Genomic DNA, 18,730 nt, shown 5'->3' with positions numbered 1-18,730 from the left:
CTATGGAATGCTCTCCTATCAGATGTCAAAGAAACAACCAACCAACCAACCACCACCAGCAACAACAACAACATTTTATTTATACCCTGCTCTCCTCGGCCAGGGCTGTGCTCAGGGTGGCTAACACTGAATATAAATTACAATAAAATGTAATAGAAAAAAAGAAAAAAAAACAGTTAATTAAAATACAGCTTAAAATACGACTATTTGATGTTTAGAAGACATCTGAAGGCAGCCCTGTTTTGGGAAGTTTTTAATGACCGATATCTTAATGTATTTTTTAATCTCCTGTTGGAAGCTGCCCAGAGTGGCTGGGGAAACCCAGCCAGATGGGCAGGGTATAAATAATAAATTATTATTATTATTATTATTATTATTATTATTATTATTATTGACCTTTGAATTAAAGAAGGGCTTCTCGGTGGCTGCTCCAGGACTCTGGAACTCCTTCCCTGGAGAAGTTAGACTGGCTCTTTCCTTCCCTGCAAGTGAAGGCTTTCTTATTCCAATAGGATTTTGGTACCTGACTGCTTTTAAGGAAAGGATGAGTGCTGTGCTGCTTTTATTATAATTTTCTGTATGTTTTAATAGGTCAAATATCTCTTGTTTTCTATGCAGTGATGGGTGAGTGATTGGATCAATAAAAAGACACATGAGTAGATCAATTTACCCTAGTCTTTTTACACACACACACACACACACACCCCACCCCATATTATGATTATGTTTATATCCCACCTTTTCCCCTGACTGTCCTGGAGTGTCAACACAAGGGGGCTTGTGAAGAAGGCGCAGCAGAGACTGTACTTTTTGAGAATCCTAAGGAAAAACCTTCTTCCGCAGAAACTGCTGCTTGCCTTCTATCACTGTGCCATTGAGAGCGTGCTCACTTATGGCTTATGTGTGTGGTACGGAAGCTGTACTACCCAGGACAGGATGAGGTTGTGCAGAGTTGTTAAGGCAGCAGAGAGCATTGTTGCTGCCCACTTTCCACCTCAGAGCAGATTTATGCCACAAGGTGCCATAGGAAGGCACTGGACATAGTAAAAGATCCATCGCATCCTGGTCACTGTCTCTTCGAGCTCCTGCCGTTGGGACAGAGATACAGGACGATGAAGACAAGAACGAGCCGTCTCAAGAACAGCTTCTTCTCCAGAGTGATCTCGGCCCTGAATGGGAAACCTGGACTTTGAAAGTCATCTAATCTTCCTTGCTGTATTATATTGTATTGTTTTAATTAGTGTTTTTATAGTTGTTCTGATTTTGTGTGGAGTGCCCTACCTGGGTGGATGGAGCAGCCAAGTAAATTTCATTGTCACTGAGAGGGGGCAATGACAATAAAGATATTATTATTATTATTATTATTATTATTATTATTATTATTATTAAGGTGACATAAAGAAGACAGCACCAGCTTCCTTTGTTCTTATTTATGTGTTCCTATGACTTAGCATAACACAGCTTCATTTGTTCCTTAATTCACCAAGGACCTGATTAGGTGCCAACCACACCAAATAAACCTCATTTTCAATTTTTCGTGGTGTTTCACCCTAGAGCTCCACTTTACATTTTCAAACAAATCACCAATATAAGGGAAAGTAAGAGGGAGCTGGTGTCATCACAGGAGCCAACTCTTAGGGGCCAAGATCCCTTCAGTTCCCCTCCCAAGTTGATGGGCATTGCCATTCAATTGGTGTTTGTGCACTGCATCTCATGAGTGGGGCTTACCTGGGCTCCCCCCACTGTTTTATTCAAGTTGGCACCCTTGGGTGTCATTGTGTGTAGGAGGGCAGGGAAGAGCAGCGGTGCTGAGTGTGTCTGCCTTTCATCAAAGCAGCAGCTGTGACATTAAAACAGAAAAGTATTTGTAAGCTACTCTGAGCAGCTTTCTATGGGTAGGGGTTATAAATCTTTATATTAAAGTGGCAAGCCTGATATTGAGGACCTCATGGAAGATGTTTGAACTCAACCAATGTGATCCCTTTCAGATGTAGTTGGACTATAACTCCACCTGTAGTCAAGAATGATAGAAGCTGAAAGTCTAACACCTGGAAAGCACCATGTTGGCCATTCCTGTATTTAGACAACAGAAATTACTTCTGTGTCTTTTGCTGTCACTTGAACACAGGAGCCAAAGGTCCATCCGACTGGCAGCAGCTCTCCAGATTTTCAGAAAGGTCCATTTTTCCTAACCCTATCTGAGATGTCAGGGGCTGAACCTGTGACTTTCTGCATGCAAACAGATGTTCTGTCACTGAGCTGCAGCGCTTCCACAAGCATGTCTCTGTCACACCCCCGTAAGAGCTCCTTCCTAAATGCAACAACAGAGTCTTGTGCAATCTTAATGGCTGACACTTTTATTATGGTATAGGCTTCCATGAACTCAAGACTGCAGAAGCTTATGCCCTAATAAATGTATCAGTCTCTAATGTGCCACAAAACTCTTGGTTGATTTTGCTGCAAGAATAATTACATGTCTATCGAGATTTATAAATAAGAGTTTGGATTTGATATCCCGCCTTTCACTCCCTTTAAGGAGTCTCAAAGCGGCTAACATTCTCCTTTCCCTTCCTCCCCCACAACAAACACTCTGTGAGGTGAGTGGGGCTGAGAGACTTCAAAGAAGTGTGACTGGCCCAAGGTCACCCTGCAGCTGCATGTGGAGGAGCGGAGACGCAAACCCGGTTCCCCAGATTACGAGACTCTTAACCACTACACCACACTGGTGGGTTTTCTCACACCTCATTCCTTTTCTCAGTATTTTCTTATTTATATATTCCTTGGTGAACAGCAAATAGTTCAGCAGTGTCGTAGCATCAGTTGAAAACAGACTTCTCCAACCAGGTGCCCTCTAGATGTTGCACAACTACAAGTTCCTCCATCCTGGGACATTGACTATGCTGACTGGTGCTGTTGGGAACTGGAGTCCAGCAATATCCTGGGCTGAGGATGAATGGTCTAGAATATGGGAAGCCTGGGTTGAATTCGCTAATTCCTAAATGACATCACATGGGAGAGAAGAGAGTTCCCACAAACTCTTTGGACGACTCATGAAATAAATGTGAAATGAACAAATATTCTTTCAGTTTCATGGTTTCCCCAATGTTAACAATTCTGTGCTCAGTTATTTCAAAACATTCCTGGTTTAGCTTATTTAGGATGTGTTCAATACCTCAGGCAAATTGGCTGAAATAGGAACCTATTACTCTCCTCTCATTTGGTCCTTTCTCATCCATTAGTCAGCTGTTTCAACATTCTTGCTCTCTGATTTCTTTCCATCCTAATATCTATCGTCAGCCTTCAGTCATACCTGACTAATACTTTACACACACCATACTCACTTCTTAGTCACACATCTTTTTCTGACCTACTTCAGACAAAACTCCCATTAATGTGGGGCGATCCAAGAAAAATTAAAAACAGTACGTCCTAGCATCAATTCTGCAGAGTGCTATAAAAATAAATTTCTGAAATCAAAGAGGTATTTCTTGCTTCCTGTAGCAATCATACTCTCTGTAGGAAAAGGCATTACCTTAAAACAAAGGGCATTCTCTAAGCCTTTTATGGGGAAGAATCACTCTCAGGACTATAGGGACTATGGATTAGCAGAGTCTGCATGGCACCTACCAGCTAAAGTGAAGCCACTTCTTTCCACCAGCACAGCATTTGCTCTACCTGAGAGAGCATCTTCTTAGCAACATATGATTTGATCTACAAAATGCAATGCCCTTAATGGGCTTGGAAGTTCTGGATCGGTTGGGGCCCAAGAGAGCATGAGCGACTTCTGGGCGACAAGCAGGTTGCAAGGGGAATTATTAAAAGTGCAACTTGGGTTTTCCCATGGGGTACTCAGAAGGAAAAAACTTTGAGGAGCTCCCCTGGCTACTGAAAGTTACAGTGGGAGATGAGAAAGGCAATGGGCCAGCATCCAAGAATTCCCTGTCTGATTCATTATATCATCGCAACAAACCTGTGAGGTAGGTTAGGCTGAGAAGCAGGGCCTAGCCCAAGGTCATGCAGTATGCTTTGTAACCAAGCGGGGTTTTGAACCATGGTCTCCCAGGTCCTAACCACTATACCACACTGGCTGTCAGTATTATGTAGGGATTGAAAAATCTGACAATTTCAGTTTCCCTCAGTTTCTCATTTTCCCAGTGTTAATTTCAGTTCCGCACAGTTCCACAGTTCACAACCACCACTGTCCCTTAAAAAAGTCATCACAGAAATTTTCCAGCATTTTAGTGCACATTTTCCGCATACATATATTGGAATGACATTTTACTCAATATACACATTTTTAACAATGTGTAATGTATTTTTTAACAATATGTAATGTATTTTTCTATGTTCTTTTCACCAGTAGATGCAGATATACACACACATTCCCCTAAAATACAATTTTGTGCCCTTTTGCATAGGATTGCACCTTTACCTTTTTTACCTTTACCTTTGCACTGGTAGTTTAAGATTTCAGCAGGAGCTGTTTGGTTTGGGATTAAGATGAAATGGGAAATAGAGTAGAGTGGTTTGCTGTTTGTTCATCTGTTTCTTAATAATACAGTAATACACACACACACACACCGTGCTTTTCCATGTATAAGACTAAGTTTTTTTCCCTTTAAAATTATGCTAGAAAGTGAGGGTCTTATACATGGGTAGTGCATAGGATGGACGTTTGATTGGTTTCTGCCGTGGCTGTCATTGGCTATTGGGCATGTCATTGGTTGCTGCATCAATGACTGATGTTGATTGGCTGACACTGCAGCAATTGGGTGGGCCATTGGCAGCTTCTGGTGGAATGAGGACAGACGAGAGGTGGATTTTGTGACATGTGCCACCTCCCCCCATTTTCTTAAATTTGAATCCCAAAAAAACAGGGGGCATCTTATACATGGGGATGTCTTATACATGGAAAATTACGGCATGTGAGAAACCAAGTTTTCTAGGAAGCTTACAGTAATAATAATAGTAATAAAAACCTAGAAGAACAGAAATGTATAATACAACATAAAATGGATTGCAGAAGCAAATTTTTAAAAAAACCAACTATCTCAGCCTTGGAACAAAAAACATACATGGAGTTGTAGTGGTGTTGTTGTTGATGATGATGTTACTATTGTTGTTGCTATTATTTTAAAAATCTATTTATTTAATTTTCCAGATTAATATTTACATTCACATAATAACATAATATATAAAAACAAGATTCCCAAGAATCCCTTGGACTTCCCTCCTCCCCTTTGTGGGTATTATTGTTAATACTTTCCTTCTGCATCTTTTATATTAATCCAAATTTGTGTATCTCCATTATGCCCATAGTTCATTGTAACATTATGTTATTCCAGTCCCACTAATGATTTTAACTGTTTACAATGGTTTTTAAGATAAATTATAAATTTTCCCCATTCCTTGTTAAAGCCTTGGTCATCCTGATTTCTGATTCTTCTGGTCATTGTTGCCATGTTGGCTTAGTCCATCAACTTAATCTGCCATTCTTCTCTGGGAGGGCCTCTGTCTTCTTTCCAGCTCTGGGCTAATAACATCCACACAGCCGTCAGTGCATACATAAATAATCTTTTCTGTTCCCTTGGAATTTCTGCACATAACACATATTTGATCCTGTTTTATACATCATTGCTAATTTACTCGGAGTTAGATAGAATTGATACATCATTTTCATGTAATTTTCTTTCAAACGTACAACATGCTGTAAATTTTAAAATCACATTTACGTAACTTCTCCCATGCCGCAAATTGTATACCATACTCAAAATCTTTCACTCAGTGTATCATTACAGTTTTAACCTGTTCATCTTTTGTACACCATTCTAGTGAAGTGGTATTATGAATAATAATTACATCATTTTGTTTGGCTCAGAGGAGAGCCATTAAAATTCTCCAAATATTTGGCACCATCATTTTTGCCTACAATATTGATGTATGTAGACAATATTGTACAGTATTATACAGCAGCCATTCAGGATTTCAGGCAGGGATTCGTTCCATGCCCTACCTAGCGTTAATGGTGACTGAACCAGGGTCCTTCAGTTTTGAAAGCAGATGCTCTCCCACTGTGCCACAACCCTTCCCTTAATGTTCAGGCTGTGAATGCCATTGCTTATGTAGCAATTTTTTGTATGTCGCTACAAACACACAATTCCCTGGAAAGATGCTAGGTCTGGGAAATTGTGGTGGATGCAAAGTGGTGTAGAAATACTTGTTATCCCTAGCAGTGGTCGAAAACAAGTAACCTCAGTAAAACAAGAAGGGAGCTATTTCTTAGTGCCACTTGGAAAGGTGAGGGCCCCCAAACCCTGAGAAACCATTAAAGAATTGCTTTCCTATCCCTTAGAAAATTCTGGGATGTGGCAGCCCCAATTTCTTTCCCCCCAAACAGGGTGCAGAAAATCAAGAGGTTGCTGGAGAAATCAGTAAGGCCTAGACTTCTGGATAATTGACAAATCAACTTTGCTCCGCACAACAGTTAACATTTGTATGAAACAAAGGATGGGGATAACTATAAACTGTCACATAACACTAAGAAAGCTGCTGAGCAAATCTATTTGAGTAACTTCTTGCAACTTTTGTAATTTTCCAGTATATTTGAGAAAGTGACTTGTGTGCTTGTTGTATGTCAACTTCTGTATAAATATTTTGCACTTACAATGTTCAGAACACCTATGGCACAGGTGTACAAGGTTTCTCTCCTGATACGCATATCAGAAAATAAAGTGATGCCCCAGCATATGCTTCAAATGATTCTCTCATGGTCTGATTTCCACAACATGGTCATTTGCACACAGCTTCACCTCGAATGGTGAAGAAACCATACACAATACAAATGGGAGTCAGTTTCAAAGTCTGTCAGGGAGTCAATTTCTTCTGCTTCTTTCCCTTGAGCTTTTCTAATGCAACTTTGAAATCTTTGTTCCTCAGGGTATAAATGAAAGGGTTCAAGATGGGAGTGATGACAGTATAGAGAACAGAGATGGCTTTGTCCATGGGGAAGCTGTGGAAGGGATGGATGTAAATGTAGATGCAAGGCCCAAAAATCAGGGTCACTACAGTGACATGGGAAGCACAGGTGGAGATAGCTTTGCTCCGGTTGGGTGCAGACCCTGCTCTGAGCTTGGCCAGAAGGATGGAGTACGACACAAGCAATACCACAAAGCACATTAAAGTCACGAGGCCACTGTTGGACACCATGAGTAGCTCCACCACAAAGGTATTAGTACAAGCGAGTTTGACCACCTGTGGCACATCACAGTAGAAGTTGTCCAGCTTGTTGGGGCCACAAAAGGGCAACTGGGTAATAATGGCCACTTGGATGATGGAGTGGACAAAGCCACCAGTCCAGGAGGCACATACCAGGGCACCACACACTGCCCCATTCATGATGACCATGTAGCGCAATGGGCAGAAGATGGCAATGTAACGGTCATAGGCCATGATGACAAGAAGGAAGATCTTGATGCCGCCAATGAAGTGGAAGAAGAAGATCTGGCAAATGCAACCCACATAAGAGATGGTGTTGGTCTTTGATAGGAAACCAGCCAACATTTTAGGAGCAGTTATGCTAGAGTAGCAGAAATCAAGGAATGAGAGGTTTCCTAAGAGGAAGTACATAGGGGTATGGAGGATAGGTGCATAAGCCACTAGGCTAGCGATTAAGAGGTTGCCCAGCATGGTTGTGCCATATACAGCCAAGAAGAAAGCAAACAAGAGGACCTTCACTTCTGGCTTGCTGGTCAGCCCAAGAAATACAAACTCTCTCACAGTGGTGTTGTTCTCTCCTTCCATCATGTGTGTTGAGGCCCCACTGATGGGACTCTGAAAGAATACAGGATAATTATCAATAAAAGCTATGGAAGAAAATATTAAATAAAGAAAAATTGTTCCATTGATGTTGTGGACAACATTTTGTCACATTTTGGTAGGACCATAAGAAACTGCATTATATCAGTCCAGACCATTGTACCATTCACCTCAGTATTGTCCACATGGGATGGCAGTGGCTGCCCAGGGTTTCAGTCCTACCTGGAGATGATGGGAATTAAACTTAGAACTTCCTGAGTGCAGATACTCTACCACTGATCTATAGTTATAACTTGATAGAATTGGTTGGATGTGTGTGTGTCCGGAAAAAAGCATCACTTTGTGGGCTGTATGCAGCTGGTAGTATTTCTGAGTACAGTGGAACCTCAGGTTACATACCATCCTCCTTACAAATGCTTTGGGTAACGAGCTCCGCTTACCCAGAAGTAGGTCTCCTGGTAGCAAACCTTGCTCTGGGATGCGAGTGGAAGTCGCGCAGCAGCAGCGGGAGGCCCCATTAGCAAAAGCACGCCTCAGGTTAAGAATGGTTTTGGGTTAAGAACAGACCTCCAGAACGAATTAAGTTTGTAACGGGAAGTAACACTGTACTCGTTTTGCTCTCATTCTTGAAACATAGGAACTGCAACAAAATTGCAATGGGCAGAACTGCTATTTTGATCTCCAGTGTTTCTACTTCATTCCAACCCCCTCCCATTTTATATTTCCCCTTTTCACGTGGGCATTCCATGACAATGGTCAGTTCTCGCTGGGAAGTTTTGGGGTCCGTTTCCCTTAGAATACTTTCCTTCAAAAATGCCACGAATACTTTGAAGTTACTCTGTGCCTTCTGGTACCTCCCTCTCATGAGTGGTGCTATTTTGGTTACATAAGCAATGACACTCACAGCCTGAACATTAAGGGGAGGATCAGGGCTCCATGGTAGAGCATCTGCTTTGCACCTTGAGCCACAAGGTGATACTGTGATTGCAGGTTGCTATGCTCATTTCGGAGACAGAGGGAAAGATAAATTTGCCCCGTGCCACATCAGAGGCCACTCACATCGGATCCGGTCAGCTACAGACCTATCAGCCTCTTACCTACAGTTAGTAAATTATATGCACAACACCTCCACAATAAATTAATCAACTGGATTGATGTGAGGCTATCCTTGCGGAAGAGCAAGCAGGATTCAGACAAGGCAGATCTACTATAGACCATTGCTTCGTCCTAGCCCACCTCATAGATAAGTACACCAAGCAATCTCACGGTGTGCTGTATGCTGCTTTCGTTGATTTGAAAGCTGCTTTTGACTCACTCTCACGAGTAAGACTATGGGCTAAACTGAACACCTCAAGCATAGACAAAAGATTATTATATCTGATTAACTGCCTTTATAAAGACACTGTGCTGAAAGTGTGTTGCTCTACAAATGGCCAACTTACAGGATCTGTACCAGCCACAAAGGGAGTCAAGCAAGGATGCATTTTAGCTCGGCCCTCTTAACCTATACATAAATGACATGCTCCAGTGCCTAACATCTCCAGATTTCCATGCCCCTAAACTGGCCTCAAAACCAATCACTGTAGTATTATATGCTGAAGATGCGGTCCTCTTATCCCAAACAAAAATAGTCCTAAAAAGATTGATAAGAGAATTCTCAGTGTATTGCCAGAGAGAACACCTGGTCGTAAACTATCAGAAAACTAAAGTTATTGTTTTCTCAAGAAAATATAGGCCCCACAGTTGGTGTATGGACAATCAACCAATCGAACAGGTCGATGCTTTCAAATATCTGGGCCTTTTCTTCCAGTCTACGGGGTCATGGGGAGTGCCAAGACTTTGACTCGCTTTTTCCATACAAAGGGTGGCTAACATATACCATCAGCCCTAGAAGTCTTCCAAACTAAACCCCTAGCACAGCTACTATACGGGGCTCAGATTTGGACTGGTAACCATCTTAGCACTTTGGAAGTTGTTCAATCAAAGTTTCTAAGGCAGATTTTTTCCTGTACCGCCATGCGTCCCAAACGCATCATTGAGACTGGAGGCAAGTCTCCCTTCAGTAGAAGTACAGACCTGGCAAAGAACTCTTAACTTCTGGCTCTGCCTAAACTCAAATCCCCCCGGTTTACTAGCCCTAGTACTTCAAGACTCCCATAAAAGTGCCTGGCTTAAAACCATCTATCCAAAACTTCACTCTTGTGGCCTATCCCCACAACGCCTACTTACTATGGGCCCTACTAAAGTAAACAGTCTAATTGGTCAATGTCCAAAAAATATCAAGCATCAGAATAACCTGGCCACTAGAAGGAAAATCTGCCCTTGGTATGTTCATTTTCCACCTCTCCATTTTGATTCTCTGGCCCTATATCTGCACAAACGTATTATCCCAAAATACAGATGTGCTTTTACATTTGTAAAACTGGATGTTTTGCTACCTGCAGTACTTGAGGGTTGATTCCAAAAGATTCCGCCTGAGAAACGTCTTTGCCCCTGTGGAGATGGTAGCACCGAAACAGCGGCACACGTCCTCCTGTCTTGTACTCTCTACAAAAACCTGAGGAACGAAATCATCACCCCACTCGTACTAACCATCCCAGGGTGCTCAACCACTGCCACAAGGTCCTTTCTTCTATGAGATCAAAATGAGCAGATAACAGCAAAGGTGGCTAGGTTCATAGCAGGGGCAATCAGAATAAGGGCCACTAACTGACGGCTGATTCAGGACTTTAAATTGTGCTCTTATATATGAAACTTCATTTTCTGCATATACTGTAATGTTTTACTGTTGCTATGCCCATTGGGTAATGCTAATAAAGTTTTGTCTTATCTTAAAAAAAATAAAAAATAAAAATTTGAAGGGTGGAGCTAAGGTTGCTGTTGTTTTTCTTTTAAAACAAAGAAAAGAGGGGTGAACTTCTGCCTACACCTCTGCATCATGACTATATTGATTATAAATAGCAATTTGATTGACAGATAAGATACATAGTAAGCATTTGTAATGCCCCTACAGTGGTACCTCAGGTTACAGACACTTCAGGTTACAGACGCTTCAGGTTACAGACTCTGCTAACCCAGAAATAGTACCTTGGGTTAAGAACTTTGCTTCAGGATGAGAACAGAAATCATGTGGCAGCAGTGCAGCAGCAGCGGGAGGTCCCATTAGCTAAAGTGGTACCTCAGGTTAAGAACAGTTTCAGGTTAAGAATGGACCTCTGGAATGAATTAAGTACATAACCAGAGGTACCACTGTATATATATATATATATATATATATATATATATATATATATATATTCAAGTAGGTGGCCGTGTTGGTCTACCTAAAACAACTCAGTTGGCCTCTACGGTGCTATGTTATTGTTGATTTTATGCTATTATGCTGTGATTTTTTCTTCATTTTGGAAGTATAGAATAATTGCAAATAAATAAATACACAAACTACTTGATTTCATCAGGTTTCATCTTGCCATGCTGTTTTTGACCTGGATGTCCATTCAACAAAGTATTGTTTTACATCAGAGATGGGCTAACACCTGCCTTACATGACACAATTCCACACACACGACTCCCACCTACATATTTTAAGTCTACAAAACAAGAGTGCTTACTCAGGTTCTCTTCACTAGCTGCTTCAGGTCAAGGTCTGCCAAGGCAATAATTCTATCCAACAGCCTCAGCAACTAGCACAGCCATTAGAAATGCTGTAGTAAGCCATGGGAATGTCTTAATTGACTTTGGTTTGCAGGCATTTACCTCCATTGTCCTGGTGGTCTTCAATCTAACTTGCAGCTTCATTTAGGAGTGTGGAACTGTTACATTTCCTGGTCCTACCACACAGAGACTCCACCAAGATGGAATATGTTTGTGGCTGCTGATATATCACTTCTGAAGGCAAAGGAAACAAGTATAAGCACAATGAATGAATAGTTCATGAGAAGTTAGTGACACCATATCCCAGAGCTTTGTTGCAAAGGGAATTATTAATTTGTGACTGTGCGGTGCTCATTTGCAGACAGGAAGTGAAAGGAACTTCATGTCCTCAAGAGGGTAAGAGTACAGGGAGGGTGCATTATTCTGTGTGTCAGAAAGCTCAGTTTATGCACATGTACAAGACTTTTTGCATCATCCTAAACCACCATAGTTGTCAATGGAGACAATTTGTACCTTGTGTGATGAGAAACATTCTAAAGTCAAATAACATATTTTGCTAAAAGGAAAACATGGAATATGTTTGGTTCTTTTTTAAGTATTAAGGGACTTTTTTTTTTATTGGGACCACAATGTGCAGGGAGGGACGGTTTAACATTCCTCTCGCCACCTGTTATCCCTCTGCAATGAAGCAGTTGTCCTTAATGAACAAGCTCTCATTGTCCGCCCTGTTATGTACTGAAGTTCTCACCCTGGACCAGCAAGGGGATACTGTAGATAGTTATTCAAATGAAGGATCGAAAGTGACATTCAGTGATTGGATAGTTTTAGAAAGTTGTTACAGTAACGTGGTACTGGAGCTCTATATAAGCAGGCTGACTGAGCCCTTCAGTGGAGTTCTGTCCTGGCCTGTGAATAAACAAGAGCTGTTTGAAGAATCGCTGTGTCGTCTGATATGTTCACCCACAACTTAACACCCCCAGTGACAGGTTATATGTCTTTCCTTGGGAAGGGCATTCCAAAAACTGCACCACCACAAAGGAGGCACTTTCCCTGGTTTACCAACTGCATAAGGTCCAAAGAGGTATATATAGGAGGAGGTGTTCCTTCAGGTCTCCTGGTGCCAAGCCATTTAGGTCTTTTAATATTAAGTATTGGACTTTGAATTGGAGCCCCACCTTTTTATTATCAGACATGCAACAGAGAGAATGACCATCACACTGGTTTTTGGACTTCCAGGACCATGTGAATTGATGTGATTAAGAATGTAAGAGCAATTCTACTGGATTGAACCAATGGCCCATCTAGTCTAGCACTCTATTTTCCCTTGGTGATTACAAACAAGACATGAAGCCAATAACCTTCTTGCTGCTGTTTACCCACAGCCACTGGCCATTCTGACAGTGGGGGCAAACCTGTGATACATCAACTCACACCTCTGAATAGTTAACATGAACACTGTTGATACTTCAGAAATCTAATGATTCATTTGACTCTAGCCTTACAGTGGGGATGGAAAACTTGCGGCCCTCCATGAGAACCCCAACTGCCATCATCCTCAGGTAGTGTAGACAATGGTCAGGGATGATGGGAGTTGGAGTCCAACAAAATCTGGTGGCCCACAGGTTCCTCTTCCCAAAGGGGATCAATAATGTGAGCAATGTAACATATGCTTCCAGAAATGGTCACCTCCTCTCTGGTTCCATCCAAGGTCATTAAGGTACAATTGAGTGAAACTGAGCACAAGTGACCCTCCTGTCACTTCCGAGAGAAGAGATGCAGCATACTTAGACAAACATGTTTTCTTACACAGTGTGCCTCTGGAGAGAAGATTATGAATCCTGTAATTATCTGAATGTACTCCCCATCTTGTTCACTCCCAATCTTGGCGGTTCTCAACAGACTTTGGAGAGATTATAGTCAACATCAATAACCAACCCTGAAGGCTTATATAAAATGCCCTTTTGCCATACAGAACTGGGTGGGGAGGGACTCTGGAAGTTTTTTCTCCATGCTTTATAGTTTGTGGGCAAAGTCCTTTGATAGTTTTCCATGTGATTTCCCACCCAGAAGGTGAAATGATTAACCCAGGTGCAGGTTTGCTACCTCAGTGACGTTTGTGTTGGAAACTGCAGGACTATTGTCAGGAGAAAGGGGTTTGCCCCCCCCCCCAGAATGCTTGGTCTCTTCCTGTTTCTTCTAGTTATTCAGCCTCAAAGATACAGTAAGGCAAATCTGTCAATGTGCACTTTGGACAATCCAGTCCATATCCAGCACCAGTATTATCAACCAAGTAGCTTCATCATTGGTGGAATTGCTTCTCAACTCTTATTCTTCTCAGATAGCATAATGTTCAATGGACCACCCCAAATGAAGCAGATAGAGGGACTTGCGTAAGTAAAGGCACTTGGAGACAGCAGTTCTTTGGGAGTGGGACTAAATTACATCCTGAGGTCTTTGGTGCAGACACTGCTAGTGTCTTACCCATGGTTTTGCAGAAGCTGTGTAATCAATATGGTAGACCTGTGGAACTTCTTCTTTACTGAAATTAGATAGCCTCCTTCCCCAGTGAAGACTTTAAATAATAAATAAGTAAATAATCAGTGGACATTTTAATATCACTTTTATGGTTACTTTTCATTGATTTCATTTCATTTTGTAATCTTGTTGTACACTGCTCAGAAATTACAGCATTAAGCAGTATCAAAATTGTTCAAACAAACAAACAAACAAATGCTGATTAAGATAGAGACACTGATAAGACTGCTCGGTTTGGTAATGACAGTTTCTACCTTTGTCTCTTCTTCTTTAGGGGCTCGCAGAGAGCAAAAATTGACATGTGATTCTTCTTGCAGATCAGTGCCAAAGAACTACCAGCATGTCATCTCCTTGGTGTTTGCTGTGAAGGAGATCAGTGAGAACTCTGAGCTCTTACCCAACATCACTTTGGGTTTCCATGTCTATGAGAACTACTTTGATGCAAAGATGACTTACCAGAACACCTTGAAGCTTCTCTGCGGTCAGGATAAGATTGTGCCCAACTACACCTGTGACACTGAGAAGAAGATGGTAGCCATCATTGGGGGGCTGGACTTGGAAACCTCCCTCCACATAGCCACTATCTTAGGCACTTACAAGACTCCACAGGTAGGTCACATGCATGGTATATGGGGGATTCATCACTAGTTTAGGTTAGGTTTATTAAATTTATACAGCACTTCCCACTAAAAGAAAGTGTCAGGGATTGGACTGAGGGGGACTGGACCGAGGAGGAGTGGTGGAGATCGTCCCCCCCTCCTCTTGAACCTTCCAGAGAAGAGGAAGGCAGTATTGATTTACAGCAGTGATTTGAGGAAGGTCACAGATCAGAGACAGGTGAACAGAAGAGTTGGGAGGTGTAGGGAGAAGATAAGGGGGAGACAGAGACAGAGCAGCCAGCTGATACATTATCACTGGAAAGCATTCCTGAGCCCCCTTCTCCCATAACCTGGCATGCACTGAAAGTGGAAGAACAAAGGACTCAGAGACAATTAGCCACCGTAATGGTAAGTGCTGTTGCTAAGAAGTGAGGGAGGAGGAGCTCAGTTGGAGCATACCTATGCCCCTTGCTGTGAATACTGAATAAAGACTCGGTCAGAGCTTCTTTGTCTACTTTCCTTGGCTGTCTGCAATGAGTGGAGTTCACTGAACTCTTACAGAAAGGACCAAAGTGATTTACAGCTAGACTACAAATGCAACAATAAGACACGAACAAAAACAATTCTAAAATGGTATGTGCTGTCCAACGACTCTGGCAAAGCCTCTTCTTTGCTTGGATGGAGGACAAAGGAGTGTGTGAAGAATGTAGACTATTTTACAAAGATAAATTGGTGGTGGTGGTGGTGGTGGTGATGTTTCATTTCATTTATGAATAGCTTCCTACAAAGCATCTCCAAATGATTCCACAATACAACAAAACATATATCAAGTAATTGCATTTATAAACGCAATGACATATATGAATATATATCATTGCTTCTCACACTTTTGCTTCTCGATCCACCCCTCACTGGTATGTGGCCCATGGAACTTTGCCCAGAAGGCAATATGGACCTTTTTTGCTGTACCAGCCCCCTGCCTTAAGTGAATGAACTTGAGATGCAGCTCTGGAGCACCCCTCTAAGGATTTCTGAGGTTTTCCCTTTCCTGCATTTCAGTCATAAAGAAACTGGAAACATTTCAATCCCAGCAGGCTTTTAATGTGAGATTTTGCCTAGTGTAGTGAAGATGAGTGTGTGATGATGAATGTGAAACAATCTCTACCCCAGCTGAAAACACACACTCCGCTCCTTGTTTTTCTTAGGTCACTTATAGTTTATTTGCTCCAACAGTGAATGATCGAGCCAAGCTCCCTTTCTTATACCAAATGGTCCCCAATGAAGCATATCAGTACGAAGGGATTGTGCAACTACTTCTGCATTTCCAGTGGAACTGGGTCGGGCTCATTGCAACAGCTGACGAGAAAGGTGAAACTTTTTTGCAGAACTTGATAGCAAAGCTTTCCCTGAATGGCATCTGCACTGCCTTGACTTACAGAATACCCATCATGAAATACTTTTCAGACATGGTGAACGACTTTGATATCACAAAGAATGAGATCTTTTTCTTAAGTAAGACCACCACATTCAGTGTCTTTATTGTAAATGCAGACATTCAGACCATGCTTGGGTTGAACTGCTATTTATCTCTTGAGACATATATGGGAGGTGTGTATGCTGGCAAGGTGTGGATTATGACTGCCCACTGGAGTTTTGAATTACAGACATTTCAAAGGGCATTTGACACAGATCTGTTCCATGGTGCCTTGTCTTTAGCAATTCACTCCAGTGAGGTGACTGAATTTCAACATTTCCTTCAAAGTCTAAATCCCCACTCAACAAGAAGAGATACTCTTACTAGAGTCTTCTGGGAGCAGGCTTTCAGCTGTTTACTTTCAGGTTCTGGAGAAGAGGATATGGAGGTACACTGCACAGGGGAGGAACAACTGGAGAACCTTCCTGGGCCTTTATTTGAAATGAGCATGACTGGCCAGAGCTACAGCATCTATAATGCTGTGTATGCCATAGCACATGCTTTGCATTCCATGCACTCCTCAAGATCCAAATGTAGAGCAGTGGCCAATGGAGCTATGATGGAGTCTGAAATCCTGCATACATGGCAGGTAATTAATGTCCTCAAAAATAGCTACACCATTTTGGGTGTGAACATTTATTTAATTATAAAAGTATTTCTAGACTGCCATATCTATCTATCTATCATCTATCTATCATCTATCTATCTATCTATCTATCTATCTATCTATCATCTATCTATCATCTATCTATATCTATCTATCTATCTATCTATCTATCTATCTATCTATCTATCTATCATCTATCTATCATCTATCTATCTATCTATTTCTATCATCTATCTATCTATCTATTTCTATCATCTACCTATCTATCTGTTAGGTTTACAGCATTATACCACCATGTGAGGTTTTGTACAATCAAGCAGTATAAATATATAAATACATAAATAACATAGATAAGGTTAAAACTAGAATCAAATGGCCGCAAAGCCCTCTCAGCCTAAAAAGATCTTCAAGAGGTGCCTGAAATTCCAAAGTGAGGGTGCCTGCTGGATCACAGCTGGAAGAGTGTTCTGCAGGTGGGACTGGTGACAGTAAATGCTCAACTTCTAGTTGAGATCACTTGGGCCAGTGTAACACAGAGAAGACTCAACAGTGCTCCTCAGGATTATCTCAGTTGGAATATAAGGACACAAGAGGTCCTCAAGGTATCCAGGGTCCAAGTAGTTCAGAGCTTTGTATGTCAACCCAAAACCTTGAATACGCCTTGAAAACCTATGGGCAGCCAGTGTAGATGATCTAGCAGATGTCTGCCCCATCAGCAGCCTCAGCTGTTGGATCCTGCAAAAGCTGGAGCTTCTGAACAAGGCCCAAGGGCAGCTCCACAGAGACAGCATTCTAGTAATCCAGTCATGAAGTGGTATCACATGACAAGTAGGGAAGTGTGTCCCACATGCGCTTTTCCATTAACATCTATATTTTGCCTTCTTCACTTTCATTCCAGCTTCACCCTTTTCTTCAGACAATCTCATTTAATAACAGTGCTGGGAACACAATATCTTTCAATGAGAATGGTGTGTTGACAGCTGGCTTTGATATTATAAACTGGGTTACTTTCCCAAACAAATCTTTTAAAAGAGTAAAGGTAGGAAGGATGGATCCCCAAGCACCAGGCAGAGAGTTCACTATTAATGAGGATATTATCACCTGGCACAGCGCGTATAATCAGGTAGGATATCAAAGTAGTTCTAAGGCATATTGAGAATGCTGGGTTAATTCTATACAATATTATTGAATCTCTGGACTTAGCCCTTGCAAAAATGTTTTTATGCACATATGAATCTTGTCAACAGTTCCAGGATCTGTCTGCTCTTTTCCCTGTTGAATTTATACGAGGAGCAAGCCTTGACAAAAATAATGATATACATTTCAATTTGCGATATTTTTTTTGTAGTTTAGTGATTTGTGAGCACAAACTTAATGTATTAGACATTTCATTTTAACGAGAATGTGATTGGCTTTTCACCAGCTAGCATGGTGCTGTGATGAGAGTGTCAGATCAGGAGTGGGGAGAACCAGGTTCAAATCCATCCACGCCACAAAGCTCCATTTGTGACCTTGTGCTAGATCATAGAATCATAGAGTTGGAAGAGACCACAAGGGCCATCAAGTCCAACCCCCTGCCAAGCAGGAAACACCATCAGAGCACTCCTGACATATGGTTGTCAAGCCTCTGCTTAAAGACCTCCAAAGAAAGAGACTCCACCACACTCCTTGGCAGCAAATTCCACTGTCAAACAGCTCTTACTGTCGGGAAGTTCTTCCTAATGTTTAGGTGGAATCTTCTTTCTTGTAGTTTGGAACCATTGCTCCATGTCCGCTTCTCTGGAGCAGCAGAAAACAACCTTTCTCCCTCCTTTATGTGACATCCTTTTATATATTTGAACATGGCTATCATATCACGCCTTAACCTCCTCTTCTCCAGGCTAAACATGCCCAGCTCCCTTAGCCATTCCTCATAAGGCATCGTTTCCAGGCCTTTGACCATTTTGGTTGCCCTCCTCTGGACACGTTCCAGTTTGTCAGTGTCCTTCTTGAACTGTGGTGCCCAGAACTGGACACAGTACTCCAGGTGAGGTCTGACCAGAGCAG

At 41.8% G+C, this 18,730-nt stretch overlaps 2 protein-coding genes across 2 annotated transcripts in view; both read right to left on the bottom strand.

Moving 5' to 3' along the window:
- LOC307201976 (vomeronasal type-2 receptor 26-like) overlaps window positions 1–18,730 on the bottom strand; it is a 237,745-nt gene that overhangs the window by 106,522 nt on the left and 112,493 nt on the right. The window lies entirely within an intron of this gene.
- On the bottom strand, window positions 6,865–7,800 carry LOC307202031 (olfactory receptor 4D5-like; the record flags this gene model as incomplete). Its single annotated transcript, XM_079951651.1, has 1 exon — window positions 6,865–7,800. The coding sequence occupies one exon, from the start codon at window positions 7,798–7,800 to the stop codon at window positions 6,865–6,867; it is 936 nt and encodes a 311-aa protein (XP_079807777.1).

Source organism: Podarcis cretensis (assembly GCF_951804945.1).
Source record: "Podarcis cretensis genome assembly, chromosome: 13".
Lineage (NCBI taxonomy): Eukaryota > Metazoa > Chordata > Lepidosauria > Squamata > Lacertidae > Podarcis > Podarcis cretensis.
This window is presented reverse-complemented; position numbering and strand designations above follow the sequence as displayed.